Genomic DNA, 15236 nt, shown 5'->3' on the forward strand with positions numbered 1-15236 from the left:
AGCAAAAGAAAAACTGACTCCAAATTCAGATGAGGCCATTTCTTTTTTCTTCCTTTTGTCCAACAAATACTGCTGTTTAATCAGCTGTGAAAATAGAAATCAAGTGTGTGACATCTGGTGATTTTTGTTAATGCAGTCTGGTGCTGCCAGCGTGACATTTTGTCACCTGTCCACGGTCTGCTATTTTTAAATTGTTCTTGTCAGCTAGCTATCTTTTAAGTATAGTGTAAAATATAAGGTTTCGAAAACTGGAAGGCATACTTAGTTTTACTGAGTTAAACGATGCTGTGGAAATCTGAGACCGTGTCCCACTTTCCCCACTGCACAAGGCCTGATAAATGGGGGTGGGAGAGGATGGAGGGGGAGGTTGGAGAATAGGGTTACATATGGCTATTCAGACTGTAAAAATCACAGTCTCATAAGCTCAATTCATATTTATATTTAAGATGTTTGTTATAAAAAACTGCCTCTACTGCTATTCAAAGTTTCAGAGTCAAACTAAACCCATACTTTCATATGTCCAAAATAAAAGCTGGAATTTTTATTAATTTGTAACTAATTATGAAAGTCACCTCTTCACTTCTGCAATTCCTTATGAGATAGGGAGCAACTATCTTTCTCTAATCATCCCCACATGTTCTAAAAAGTCAAGTCCTTTGGAGACCTTTACATAACAGAATGTGAGTGCTGTGTTCTAGAAAACGTTATGAGACAATGCACATTCTACTAGATTCTATTTCCTACTAATTTTCTCTATAAAGTTGAAGAGACAGTCCCTCAGAAAAAGTATCTACAAGGTACAATAATGTGATATGTAAGAATACAATAAAATGGTGCTTCAAATTCCTTTTAAGGAAAAATTATGAAAGTATGGTACTATAATATTCAAAATGTGTTCCAAAGAACCACGAAGCAAAAAAGGTGAGCTTTGACCTGAGGTCAAATCCTTGTTTCTTTGCATACCAGTTGTGAATAATTTTTGGTATGTTATCAATTCCTTTGTGCCTACATTGCCTCATTTCAGGCTGTACTCTAGAACAATTAAATCAGAATTTCCAGAGGTAGTACCCAGGATTAAAGAATCCTTAACCTTTTTCTTACTCTCAGGTGATTATGGTGCTATACTGAAAGGATCATTGGGCAAATTAATGGGAATTACCTATAAAAACAAAATCACTCAACTTCTATCTGTTGTCTTCCCTTTTGTATAGAAGAGGAACAATGACTTCTTGCTAACTTCGAACCTGTGCCCTAACAGTTTCTGGGATCTGCAAACTTTTATACAAGCAGACTGATATGGGCCAAAGGGAGGTAGTACAAAATTACAACTGGAGTAATAATTCAAGTACGTAAAGAGACTGTATATTTTTCTGAATAAACTAAATGTAATGAAGGTGCACTTTTTCTAAAACAAGGTGACCTCAACATTCCACAAAAGGGACCAATTTTCTGAAAGGCTCTGTAATACTAAATTTAAATTATGATGAATAAAGAAAAATGCCTCTATAATACCAAAGGGATGGCATTATTTCTTCCAAGTTTCTGTCAATTTAAATGTTTTAAAGCACTATTATCAGAGGATAGCTGCTATTTTTTCCCAGATTCAGTATACATTTGAAAAACAAACTCTTCGATATCAGTTCTCAGCTGACACCTGCTCTTTTCATTTTTCAAATTTCAGTTCCATGAATGGTGAAGGAAGAGAAAATTCAAATATACAAAAATGTTTCATCAGGCACTACCCCCAAGTGCCCAGCCAAGCCTACTCTTCTGTTATGACAGGGAGACTACACGGGATGAGAAAAAGGTGATTCCTCCCTGTTTTTTGCCAAGGACTCTGCTATATTGTACTACCCCAGCCAAGCAATGGGACCTTGCTTCATAATGTCACCTACCCTGCCCAATGCACTGTGTTGGTTTTTCCCTATTATTCTTCTCTCTCATCACTTTGTCCTCTTTGAATAATAATCCCAAGAGAGGGTATGAATAATCAAACCTTACGTCCCTGGGTTTTCAGAGGGGTTCCCCAGTGGCTAGGTGAACCCTCATCATCGGTAGCAAGCCGGGGGACAGTTGTAAGGAGGGTGCAGGGAGGAACATTTTCCCCTTTCCTAATCCTAACTCTCCCGATGCCAGAAATCCCCCTAATCCTCATAATCATGAGGAGAGTTGGCTCTCCCTGCATCCACTAGAAAAGAGGGCAGAGGACAATTCTTCCCACCCAGGCCTCACTCATACCTCTACTGACCCAAGGATTTCTGTACTTAGAAAAGAAATAAGGGATAGTTTTTATTAGTTCATCTCCCTTCTCAAAACCCTCCTTCTCATTTCCTGGAGACATTTTCTCAAATGAAAGACAGGAGAAGTCATACCTAAGTTATGGTAAGAGACAACAGGTAATTATTAAAATGTTATCTGCTACAATCAAGAACTGTAGTTTGAGATCTAAGAAGCCCCCCCAAAATTAGTTTTTATTTTATTTAAATTAATTTTTGTTTAAATAAGCGTTCTGTGATCTGAGCAACACTGCAGAAGACATTCCTCAGGGTTCTGTGAAAAAAGCTCAGGTTGACTTTTTCTCTACATTACTTGACATTTTTAACATGGGGAGGAGGTTTTTTTTAATTTAAAAAATTTTTAAATTTCCTACAAACATCTTTAAGGCTGATCTAGTATAGGTAGCAATATGATTGGAAAACTGTTAAAGCTCTTTACTAAAACAAGTTTTATTACTTCCTAAACTTCCTATTCGGTCATTTCTCCCACTAACCCTTTTTCTGCCTGAATCAAGAGAACAGTTGAATAAAGGGATTTCTTATTGAATACATTTATACAATGAAATATCACTGTGAACTTATTTTCACCATGTTCACTTTAAGTACATCATGAAGTACTTTTATTTTTCATGAATGTGATATTCTACTTTATTATACTTTCTTTACACTATTCAGGTATAAAATTTTGTAAAGCCAACAAAACTTAGGAGGATTATTTTTCTTTCTCCTTTAGGTGGTTTTTGATAATGACAGAATGTTTATCCTTCAAGAATCACTATTTGTATCTATGGCAAATACACAATTTTGACAACTTGCATTCGAAAGCTTTCAACATTTAGCTGCAGTCTAGCTGGAAGGAAGTAAATATTGTAGGGATATAAAGGTTTACTTTATTACCCAGGCCAGGCAGTAGGCACACCACTACCACTGCTGGTAAAAAAATCACAGATAACTTTTGAGCAGTTTCTAGTGTCAGGGACTTTATCTCACCTTCACACCCACTCTATGAAGTAGGTGCTTTATTTTAATGATGAAGACACTAAGTCTTTAAAGAGGTTAATTTATCTAGATCAATAGCTAACTAAAGGCAGAACCAGAATTCAAACCCAGGTTTGAATGACTACAAAGTCAGAAAGGCTGAGTTGAAATTTCATTTCCTATACAGAGAATATAAAATGTCTGGAAGAATATTAATAAAAATAATAATCTTTGTTATCTCTAGGTAGTAAGTCTCAGGTGGTTTTTTCACTTTCCTTTTTGTCTTTTTATGTACTACTTGAATTTCTTACAATGAGCAAGAATGTATTTTTTTCTAAAGAAAACCTAAATCCATAGGAAAACACCAAAACAAATAAGCACACAAAAAAACAATGACTCTCTAACTTGAATTTTAAGACCCTCAAAATAATGTTCAAGTAAAACAAGAGGATATTAAAGCTAGGAGGAAGAACAGGATGGATAGGGGGAAGTGTTTCTGGACAGACTCATACAGAAGCCATGTGGTAGTTCCCCTATCCTACCACCTTTCTCTTAAAGCTCAATTCACCTAGACATTTACATCTTTTGAGCCAGAGACCCTCTCTATGAATTTACCTTAAGAAAAAGCTACGTGCAAGAACTCATCCATGGCAGCATTACCTATAATGGAGAAAAAGCTGGAAACAACCTAAGAGTCCAAAGTTAAGGTCTATCAATAAATTATAAAGACAAGGTAAAAACATAATGTTTATTATATGGAAAATATTTTAAAAGATACATCATGACAATGTTTCTTTTATTTTTAAGTTATCTTTTAGTTATTATACTTTGCTCCATTTTTTAAAATCAAATATTACTGAAAATCTTTCCCTTAAAACGCTAGCATCATAATTATGTTTTTAGAAGTAATAAGGATCAAACACATGGTGCCATAAAGCAAACGTAAAAGTCTCCCAGCTGGAAAAGGGAAGTCTGAAGTTCAAACACCCTAACCAGAGGACAATAACATGGTGATGTAACTGACCACGGGAAGTAGTCCATTCATAGGAAATCAATGTGGGTGGTTGTAACCATATTGAGGCTGTAAAAAAGTACATGTTAAGTGCCTTCCAACTTATTAGGACATATTATATGTATAAGTACAATTCAGAAGGCTTTTATAGATGAAACCTCACATTTGCAAGTGTAGTGGAGAAATTTATGCAGAGGTAGCTGGACATAAAATAAAAAAGGAGCCATCACAAGTAGAATAAGGTATTTACATTATCCCATAGTGAGGTACCCTCCTTACACTTTGGCAGTGCTACTCTCAACAGGGCAGAACAGCTCCTGCTTAATCAATATTCAAAAAATTCTAGAAAATTATTTTACAGACTATAATCTAAGATCCTTTCATAATCTTTTATTGCTAGAAGAATACAGACCAAGATAAAACAGGTATGCATAAAGAACAAGGACTGAATATTTTAGAATAATTAGGATGGGCTTACAGCTGTTCGCGGTAGAGAAGGAAGACAAATGTAGCCTTAGAAGATACTAAAAACACAAAACAGTCTGTGAATATTGTTTTTTGAGTTTTTTTTTAAACACCATTCTCACTTCTAAGTGAAATTACCATGTACCTAATCTTTACTGAAGAAAGATGTGGTAACAGTGACTAAATATAACAATGACTAAATGAGAGGCCTTTTTTCCTACTTCTGAAGGACTTAAAATATAGCTTTTCTCAAAATCTTTTATTTTCTTCATAGCCTGTTAACTACTTTCTTTTCACTGGAAATTGAGGAAAGTAGCAGAAAATCATGAGTGTGACAAGAAAATGATGAAATAGATTTTTGATGTGGCATGAGGAAATGACTATCAGGTTCACAGTCAGTCATACCCTATATAAAAGCCTGCAGAGAACCAGAGGGGATCAAATTCCTCACAACTCTAGAGGACATAAGGGTTCATATAAGACAGGCATCCTTGTGGCTAACGCTTCCAGTTTTCAGATAGTTAGGCTCTAAACCCAAGTACAGTGGCTATTTCCACAGAAAATTTCCATTTCAGTATTTTAAAATATCACAGGGCCCCTGAAAAGTCCTATACCGCATAATAAGAACTATCTGTAATCATGAATGTAACATCAGCCTCTATCCTGAATTTACACGGGCTCTAAATATAGGAAGTCCTAATATTGCTGACCTTGGGACTTTCTGCCTTATATTTAACCCAAAACATTTTCCTTGTGTTTAGCCTTAGAGAATGCAAAGGGTCATTGTCTGCTCTTAAGTCTGTGTAGCGTTATTTCCTACACTAGGAAAGTGATTGTATTTTAATAAAATGAAACGCTTTTCTACAAAGTTTTCTGAAGTAGTCTTTGGAGATTAAATCTCATACTTCCTTGCAGTATACTTGGACTTAAATGAATTATCCAGGTTCAGCTAAACATTTCAAATGCACAAAGCCCAAAAAATTTGGCTTCTGGTCTCATGCTATAAACCACGACCTCAGCTACCCAACACATGCTTCTGCCAGACATTATGATTAAAGCAAACGACCTTGATTATGGTAGGTAGCTGAACCCAGGTTTAAAAAAAAAATCAACTTTAAATACATTCCACAATGCTTTACAGAAGCAAACAAAAACAAACAAACAAAAAAGAAACAAAAACAAAACCACAATTATTAAAAAGCTGATTTTTGTTTAAAACACCAAGCAAGGAATGGACATATGAATATTCCTAACCTGCAAAATGATTCCTCCACATTATATCAGCGAAACTCATTGGTGGGCCACTGGGAGGGTAGTGTTTACCTTTCAGAGGCTCATGATCAGTCCTTATCATATCCATTAAGGAGTTCTCCAACGAGTGCAAGTTAAAAGTGTCATAGGGCCTACTCCGGTCCTAAAAATAAAAACAGAACAAGACAATACATAAAATTACTTCATAAAATTAATAACCATATCATTTGCTTCTTGCCATGGATTGATGACGTGAGTCAAAATTCCAGGTAGTTTTAATAACACATTCTTTTCACTAAGAATAATGACTTGGCAACATTAAGTTTAATACAAGTTTCCATAATTAATTAAATTGTATCCTTTACCCTAATAATTATTTAATATATATGTCCCAGTACTTCATTTTCTCTCAAATGAACTAAAAAAGTAAATTCAAAAGGAAGAGTCAAGTGAATTGGCTTTGCCCTCCACGCTTCACCCCCCTCCCTCTACTATCAGCTGAATACTCTATTCAAATGAATAGAGATTTTTTTTTTTCCCTAGAGGAAGACCATAACTAAGAACTCTCAGTCTACAAACAGAATCACTTCCCTGAAAAATCAAAAGGTGACTGTAGTTTCAATGTAATTTCATTGGGTATCTTTAATAATTATTACCGATAAGTTCCATACATTACATATACTTTATAAAAATTAAAATATGTCCAAAGTACTAAAACTACCTTTTGAAAAGCACTCACAGGAAAAAAACTTTAACCCAAGGTAGTATGCTTTCATGATGTTAGATTCAAAAACATTTTGAAAACAGAGAGCTCACACAAACTAAGCGAAGAAATAAATTGTTCTACTGCATTTCACTCAAGCCCATGGGAGAGCATCACCTACAAATTATTTTTAGTAGTCTGAGCCTAAAAGGAAATGCAGTTCATGGCCTAACTTAATACTATAAAACAGATTTAGTTTGCTTTTGCTAAAGAAAAGCAATACAGTCATAAACATCAAAAACCACACCAAATCAAACCACAGCAATGAGAGATTATTTTCAGGGTCTTGAAAAGTTTATCCAGTTTTGCAAATGATCACTTCTCCTCCCCTATGAGCAACAGAATAACAGAATGACTGCCTTGATGAGCAAAAAGGGATACAACAGGTAAAAATCTCAGCTACAGTGATCATTTTCTAGTTTAAGTCTTAAAATCTTGGGAAGCTGTTTTCTTCTGGTTTCTGGAAAGCATGGCTGTATATCCATCCAGGGAGGCAGAAAGGAAGGTGGCACTTCCTCAGCTCTGAGCACAGAGGAGGAACCCAGAGGGTTATTGAATGAATGAATGCAGTAAGTTTGGATGCAGGTCCAAAGAAGAGCCCTGAATTGAGAACCAGAACGCAACAGTGCTAGAACTACAATCAATTAGGAGCTTTTGGGTACATCATGATCTCTAGTCTGTGCCTGAAATTCCTCCCTTTATACAAATGAAAGGATTGAGCTAGATTATTTATAACATCCCTTCCAATAGTATATATATATATTTTTGACTCACACATGAGGAGTAGGGGTGGAGGGCACAGATGTTATCAAATGCCACAGAGAGATATTTCATTTTTACAAGGCTTTAATGCACAAGTGTAGGGCTGGGCCCTGGTGATTCAGAGATGAATGTTATAACCTAGTCCCTGTTTTTAAGTAACTGGTAGAGGGAGACATAACCAATTAAAATTAGAGCACGACAGGTGTTTCAACAAAGGAATGTATACAATAAAAACTAAGTCACATCTATTTCTTAAAGAACATATATTTGTGTGTGTATAATACATTTTTTTTTAAATCACATTCTGTAAAATCCTAGGTGTCTTGAATCTGGACCTGACATTTAACCAGGCATGAGGCTTGACTTATTATTCTCAATGTCTTCAGTATTCTCATTGGTAAAATGGGATCTTACCTGTGAGGATTAGAGTGAAATTACTTAAGTATTCATTTTACTCACATTATGTTTGACAAAAAGCAAGTGCTCAACGTTTCTTTCTTTACTGCTGCCCTCCAACTCCTTTCTACCTCCACCCCATTTTTTTTCCTTTTTAACTAACACTCAGCAGTTACCTATCTCTACTGATGGATAAGGAAGAGACATGGAATATTTTCTTTGGTTCTCCGTTTTGGTCTCTATATAATTGAAGAAGGTCTTTTCTTTTGCCTTTAGGGTCTTGCTGCTCATCATTTGTTTTGCTTTAGGTTCAAGTTATCAGTGGAAACTCCAATTACTTATGGAGTAAAGCTGAATTTCCAGAAATGCAAGTTTGTACCCCTAAGAATGAGTATGACATTCTCTGTCCAAAGAAAAAGCCAGAGGTAAAAAAAGTGTGCTGATGAGTAGTCAAAATGACAGCCTATTTCTGGCATTGACAATCCCAGAATGTGTCTAAGCGCCTTCTATCATACATATCCACACTTCTAACTAGAACCCTGCAGATGTGGGACTATTTCCAAAAAGGCTGATGAGGTGAAGGAACTATAAAAAAAAGGCTGTTTGGAACTATAAAAAAAACTATAGTTTTTTATAAAACTAAAAAAAAATCTGGCTGATTTTAGTACCTTTCCAGCCAGAACAGTTTATTTTTTTCATTTAACTCCTGATATTATCCTTCAAGGTGGATAATAACATACTCCTTTTACACAAGGAAGGTAAGGTTCAGAGAAGATTCAAATGTGGATCTGACCTCCAAGCCAGTATCTAAGGAGTATAAAAATCTGTCCAAAGAAGTTAATCCAATCCATATGGAACAGTAAATGAAAGCCCTATAGAAGCATAGCATTGCATCTAATTACCAATGAAATAACCTTCCTGGCAAGGTGGTAGTGAGTTCCTGTCAGAAGACTATCAGATATTAGATGACTACCTGTCAGGAAAATTGCTGGGGGTATTTGGAGGGGATTCATGTAATTGAAGTGGTTCCCAAACCCGTCAGACTGTTAAAATCACATGTAGAATGGTTAAAATGCAGGTTCCTGGGCTCTGGCTAAAACCAACTTAACTGTAATTTTAAAAGAAATTAATGTCCTGGTGATTCCTATGACTGGCTAGATTCGAGAGCCACTGGACTGGATGATTCTTCAAGTTAAGCCTTTACATTTATGAATCTGATCACAAATATGGGACAGTAAAGTGATGGGAGAGACTAGATAGCAGCAAGAAATAAACAAGCCCGGCCACTTTGCCAAGGGTCAGCTTTGCAGTCTTCCAACTGATTGTGGGTGAGAGAAGCAGGTGGTGGCCTAGTTTTTAAAAGGACAAACTTTGAAATCAGACATCTAATTTTCAAATTCTGGCTCTGCCACTTGCTGGCATGTCACTCTGAACAAGTTTCTAAGCCTTGATTATCTACATTTATAAAATGGGGGTGATAATTCTCTTTTTATGGTTGTTTTCAGTGCTATATGACAAACGTACAACAAGGCATCTGTACTGTGGTGGCTACTGGAATATTAGGGAAACCACCAAGAGACTTCTGTGATGCTACCTCAGGGTACTGGAACATAGATTTTAGAACCTAGAGGTTCATGGATGCTAACCTAACAGGGTTCACTAGTGCTCAACAGATGAAACACGTGAAATGCACAATAGAATTTGCGTAGGCTTCTTAACTGAACAAACTTCAATAAGTACTGAGAAACTTATTTTCTCACTAAAATTAATTCTATGTTTCATCAATTTATATTTGTATACGATTCATCCTTCTTAGTTCTGTAAGTAGTAAATGTTGCTGAAATAACTGATTAACTGGAAAGAAAAAACAAAAAAGACAGAAAAACTAAAACATCTGCAGTGAAATTCAACAGAAACTATGCATAGAGAAAACAAGCCCGCAATTTATCATTTAACAGCAAAGGTTACAAGTGGCAAATAATCATTTAAAGTCTTTCTTTTTCATAAGTTTTGTTTCCAGGTATAGGGAATAACAAATAAGGAAAACATCTTTTTAAGTGTGTTTTGAACAAGCAAACACATCAGGAAGTATTAGAACATGTATAAATAATGATTCCTTGGGCTTCCCTGGTGGCGCACTGGTTGAGAGTCCACCAGCCGATGCAGGGGACACGGGTTCGTGCCCCGGTCCGGGAGGATCCCACATGCTGTGGAGCGGCTGGGCCCGTGAGCCATGGCCACTGAGCCTGCGCGTCCAGAGCCTGTGCTCCGCAGTGGGAGAGGCTACAACAGTGAGAGGCCCGCGTACCGGAAAAAAAAAAAAAATTATTCCTATTATTGACTCTTTTATCTGGAGATAACGAAGGACAGATGTCATCAGTTAGATGTACATAGAGGCAGCCACCCCCACTATACAGTTCATTAGGCCTGCTTTCCTTCTTCCCCTAGCTTGACTTAATATTTATAAATTTATCAAGTACTTAATACGTGCCTGGCACTGTTCTAAGAATGCTAAATGTATTCCCTCACAACTCTATGAGGTAGGTAACTTTTATCCCCATTTTATAAATTAAGCAATTAAATCTTGAAGAGATAAGTAACTGCCTCAAGGTTACAAGGCTAGTAAGAGGCAGAGCCAGGACTCAGCTAAATCCAGACTGTGCTCTTAAGGACTCCCAGTGTACTGCTTCCTTGACTTCCTCCTACTCTCTTCACCTTAAATGCTTTTCACAAACACCCACTTCAGCCTAATACTGACACAATCAGAGACAGGACTCTTTTATCCCACCCTTCCACACAGGCAACCTAACCCTCACTTGCCCTTGGTCAATGACCCTTGTTCTACTGACAACCAGTTAAATTCAAGTAGTAGCTTGATCTACCCTCCAGGACAGCCCCAGGCCTGCCTCTACCAGCCCTACCCCATTCACCTGCCTTTTTCTTGGGAGAGAAATCCAGGACTCTTTTCTACCCTTTCTGGCTTATCCCCAGACATTTCCTCTCCTAGAGATATAAGGTCAAAGCTGCAAGGGGCCAAGAACATCTGAAGAAAAAAGCAGCTCTGGAACCAAATGATAAAATTAATCATGGTTATATAACTGCTCAAAGTCACAAAGCTGGTCAGAAGTCAGGATGTGAACCCAGGTCTGTGACTTTCAAGTCCACACCAGTAATGCTCCAATGCTCTACACTGATCAGTTGCCGTGTGTCCCATAAACAATGGGAGCCTGGCTGGGAACAAAGGGGCACAGACAAGATAAAAAGTTAAAAGGAGGATAGATGTTTGAAAGTGTTATTAGCAAAGGATAAATGCGGTTGTGAAATGATACAGAAAAAAAAGAGGAGGAATTCCTGAAGGAAGGTTTTTCTATTTATCATATGGCTTCAATATATGTACATATGGATAAAACATTTCAAAGTTAAGTGTATTCAACCCATAAAAGAGAATTAACCCACAAAACTAGCCATTCCTGAATTTCTACCCTACTGCTTTTATTTTCTAATTAGTTTACATTATTTGAAACTATCTCAGTTCCCCACCTACACTATAAACATTGTTTAAGGGTAATGAATATTCTTTATTTTTAAATGGATATTTAATTACATAATTAAAATATGAACGTATTCTTCTCAAACACACACACAATGATTATTATAGAAAAAGCAAAAGTCTCCAATCCTCCTGCCTTCTTGCACTCTCTTCAGACCATTATATACATTTGGCACATATTCTTTCAGATGTTAAAATATATACACACACACACACACACACACACACACACACATACATATATATATATGGACATAGACACACATATACATAGAAAATATATATTGTTTTATGTTTTTCCTAAATGTAAAAATACGCATACTGTTCTGCAACTTGCTTTCTTTGACCAATATTGTGCTTCTGAGGTAGGTCCCTTTTAATATATGTTCTTGCCTCTCCCCCACCCAACTATACACACATGCTTCCTACAGGGTAAATGCATAGTGAGTATGTTAAAAGAACCAAGTAATCATCTCAGTGTATATTCTATAAAATAATTTCTGATTTTGAGATTTCTTTCCTATCCCTCAATTTCCTCAAAATTTCTGTTCTGCTCCTTTAATTGCATCTCATCCATGCATGGTCTATTTTGGCACAGTCGTTTCCTGATCCCTGATTTCTATGAAGGACACCACTACTAATGAAACATAAGGATCTATAGAACCTGCCAGCCCTGAGTAAAACTCAGAGGCAATATATCCAAAAGATCAACATGTAGTGAGTTCAAGCTCAGAATATGCTTAAGAGTACCAGAAAGAACAGACAAAACATTTAATAACAAACACTAGATAGGGGCAGGAAACAGTTAGATGACTAGTAATATAAAATTTCTATGTATCACAAAGTAGAAGTCTAGGAATTTATAGTTCTAAACCAATTACTCCTGTTATTTGTCAGAACCTATCAAAAGCATGAGGTTCCTGTATCAAACTGAACTTTACTGTAGTACCGAGCAGCTTGACAAACATTTGCCCGAAGATTAAAACCTTTCCCAAATAAAAGAAAATCAATGTCGCTAACCTATGGGGAAGAGAAAAAAAAAAACTTTTCAAACGCAGATTTTCATCCCATCTTCAGTAGGTAGCAAGTCCTTCAGTCAATGGTAAATTTTAACCATCCCAAATGAGACTATCATATTTGCAGCTCTCTGGAAAACGTTGATTGTAGACTCTCCTTCAGTCCCTCAATAGCAAGCAAATGCTCCTTATAGCCAACCTAAAGTCCTTACAAAGTTGAACTCTCTCTTGCTTTTCGGTCTTCAGAAAAAAAAAAAAATTGATCAGCACCTGCTATGAATTTTGATATTTTTTAACATTATTGTTAAACTCAGTCTTCCATGAAAGAAATTCTCAAGAATTTAGAGGATATAGCCGTACACAAAGAAATCCTGACTCTCATCTTTTCCTTCAGGAGAATGACTTCCAATCACTTTAAACTTTTTATCAGATCATATTTTTCCTTGCTGTATAACAGCAAACGAAGCTAAGGTTCTTGAGAAGTTTTTAAGAAAGCAAAAAATGGGGCTTCCCCGGTGGCGCAGTGGTTGAGAGTCTGCCTGCCGATGCAAGGGACACAGGTCCATGGTCCAGTCCAGGAAGATTACACATGCCGTGGAGCGGCTGGGCCCATGAGCCATGGCCGCTGAGCCTGCGCGTCCAGAGCCTGTGCTCCACAACGGGAGAGGCCACAACAGTGAGAGGCCCGCGTACCACAAAAAAAAAAAAAAAAAAAAAAAAAAGAAAGCAAAAAATAGTTTGACCTGCTCTGAGAGATGCTCAAAAATTAGATGAGCATGACAACTTGAGGCGCGACCCAGCAATTTCATAGTCTCTTCCCGCTCCATGCCACCTCCAACCTTCCTTCACAGCTCTTCTCAACTGTTTGCCACACAGGTCCGATAAGAGGCCCAGTTTATCAAACATAGGGAAACATGGCTCTTGGAATCTTATTCACCTGAAATGACCTTCATACTGAGGCCAGATCTAGCTGGGTGAATGCTGAAGGGGTCAACTGGACAAAAAGTACAAATGCCTATTGCTACCACTTCTGACTGTGGTAAACAGTTCAGAGCTAAGTACACATGCACTTTTTTTTTTTTTAACATTTATTATTTATTTATTTATTGTGGCATGCAGGCTCCAGGGCATGTGGGCTCTATAGTTGTGGCGCGCGGGTTCCAGAGCACCTGAGCTCTGTAGTTGCGGCACGTGGTTTCTCTACTTGAGGCACATGGGCTTAGTTGCCCCACAGCATGTGGATCTTAGTTACCTGACCAGGCATCAAACCTGCATCCCCTGCACTGGAAAGCAGATTCCTTACCACTTGACCACCAGGGAAGTCCCCATATGCACTTTTATTTATTTATTTATATAAATTTATTTATTTTATTTATTTATTTTTGGCTGCGGTGGGTCTTTGTTGCTGTGTGTGGGCCTTCTCTAGTTGTAGCGAGCAGGGGCTACTCTTCGTTGCAGTGTGCCGGCTTCTCATTGCGGTGGCTTCTTTTGTTGCAGAGCACGGGCTCTAGGCACATGGGCTTCAGTAGTTGTGGCACGTGGGCTCAGTAGTGGCTCACAGGCTCTAGAGTGTAGGCTCAGTAGTTGTGGTGCACGGGCTTAGTTGCTCCATGGCATGTGGGATCTTCCCAGTCCAGGGCTTGAACCCGTGTCCCCTGAATTGGCAGGCGGATTCTTAACCACTGCATCACCAGGGAAGCCCCCACCATATGCACTCTTAAAAGGAGTGATTATACAGTTTAGCAGTGTGTGAGGTAAAAGGCAGAAAGCCAGACCTAGGACGGACACAGAAAGGGAAAACAGTAACTACAGGGGTCAAAAGAGCAGGTTCCAATGTCTATAAAAAATTAAAGTTCCCCTTTCCCTGGTTATTGTGCATATGTGACCAGCTGGTGTTGCCCCCAAACTGTTAAGCATCAGAATATTATCCCAAGCAGCTTATTAGGTCCTGATTATTGGACATGATAACGTAGGAAGAGCTTGACCTTCACGACCAAAACCTATCTTAGAACATTATGCAAAGGTACATAAGGTTCCTCATATTGTTTTCTTTTTACTGATCATAAATGTCAAAATCCTTCCACAAAACTGCCCACTTCTAGGTATAGTTGAACTCTACTGGTGATGCCCTCCCCAATATCTTAACCCCAGATAGTTAGCAATAATGCCTGACATCCTCAATAAACTGTAACTTCCATGGGAGCAGAGATATATCTTATTTCTCCGTATTTCCATCACTCAGTAGAGGGCCTGGCATATAACAGGCATTCAGTAAATGCTTGCTTTGCATTTAAAATCATCCTCCTGATGGTTCCATACTGTAAGATTTTCATTTAAAACTAACAACTGTGGGCTTCCCTGGTGGCGCAGTGGTTGAGAGTCCGCCTGCCGATGCAGGGGACACGGGTTCGTGCCCCGGTCTGGGAAGATCCCACATGCCGCGGAGCGGCTGGGCCCGTGAGGCATGGCCACTGAGCCTGCGTGTCCGGAGCCTGTGCTCCACAACAGGAGAGGCCACAACAGTGAGAGGCTCGCGTACCGGAAAAAACAAACAAACAAACAAAACTAACAACTGTGCACCTATTAGAATGGCTAAAATCTCAAACAAAGCAAAACAAAAAAACCCGACAATTCCAAATGCTGACTAGGATGTGGAACAACCAGAAGTCTCAAAAATTGCTGGTGGGAATGCAAAATGGTACTGCCACTTTGGAAAAACAATTTGGGAGTTAATTATAAAGTTAAACATACACTTAACAATACAACC

At 37.9% G+C, this 15236-nt stretch overlaps 1 protein-coding gene across 8 annotated transcripts in view; it reads right to left on the reverse strand.

Annotated features, from left to right (window-relative positions):
* CPEB3 (cytoplasmic polyadenylation element binding protein 3) overlaps positions 1-15236 on the reverse strand; it is a 178237-nt gene that overhangs the window by 102702 nt on the left and 60299 nt on the right. For 5 of the 8 annotated variants that reach the window (XM_049696525.1, XM_049696522.1, XM_033404881.2 and 2 more), the window contains exon 3: positions 5986-6145. In XM_049696525.1, the coding sequence (XP_049552482.1) occupies positions 5986-6145 (160 nt within the window). The remainder of the gene's footprint in view (positions 1-5985; positions 6146-15236) is intronic. The other 3 variants (XM_049696524.1, XM_004279397.3, XM_004279396.3) reach the window with 1 other exon arrangement.

Source organism: Orcinus orca, chromosome 14 (assembly GCF_937001465.1).
Source record: "Orcinus orca chromosome 14, mOrcOrc1.1, whole genome shotgun sequence".
NCBI lineage: Eukaryota > Metazoa > Chordata > Mammalia > Artiodactyla > Delphinidae > Orcinus > Orcinus orca.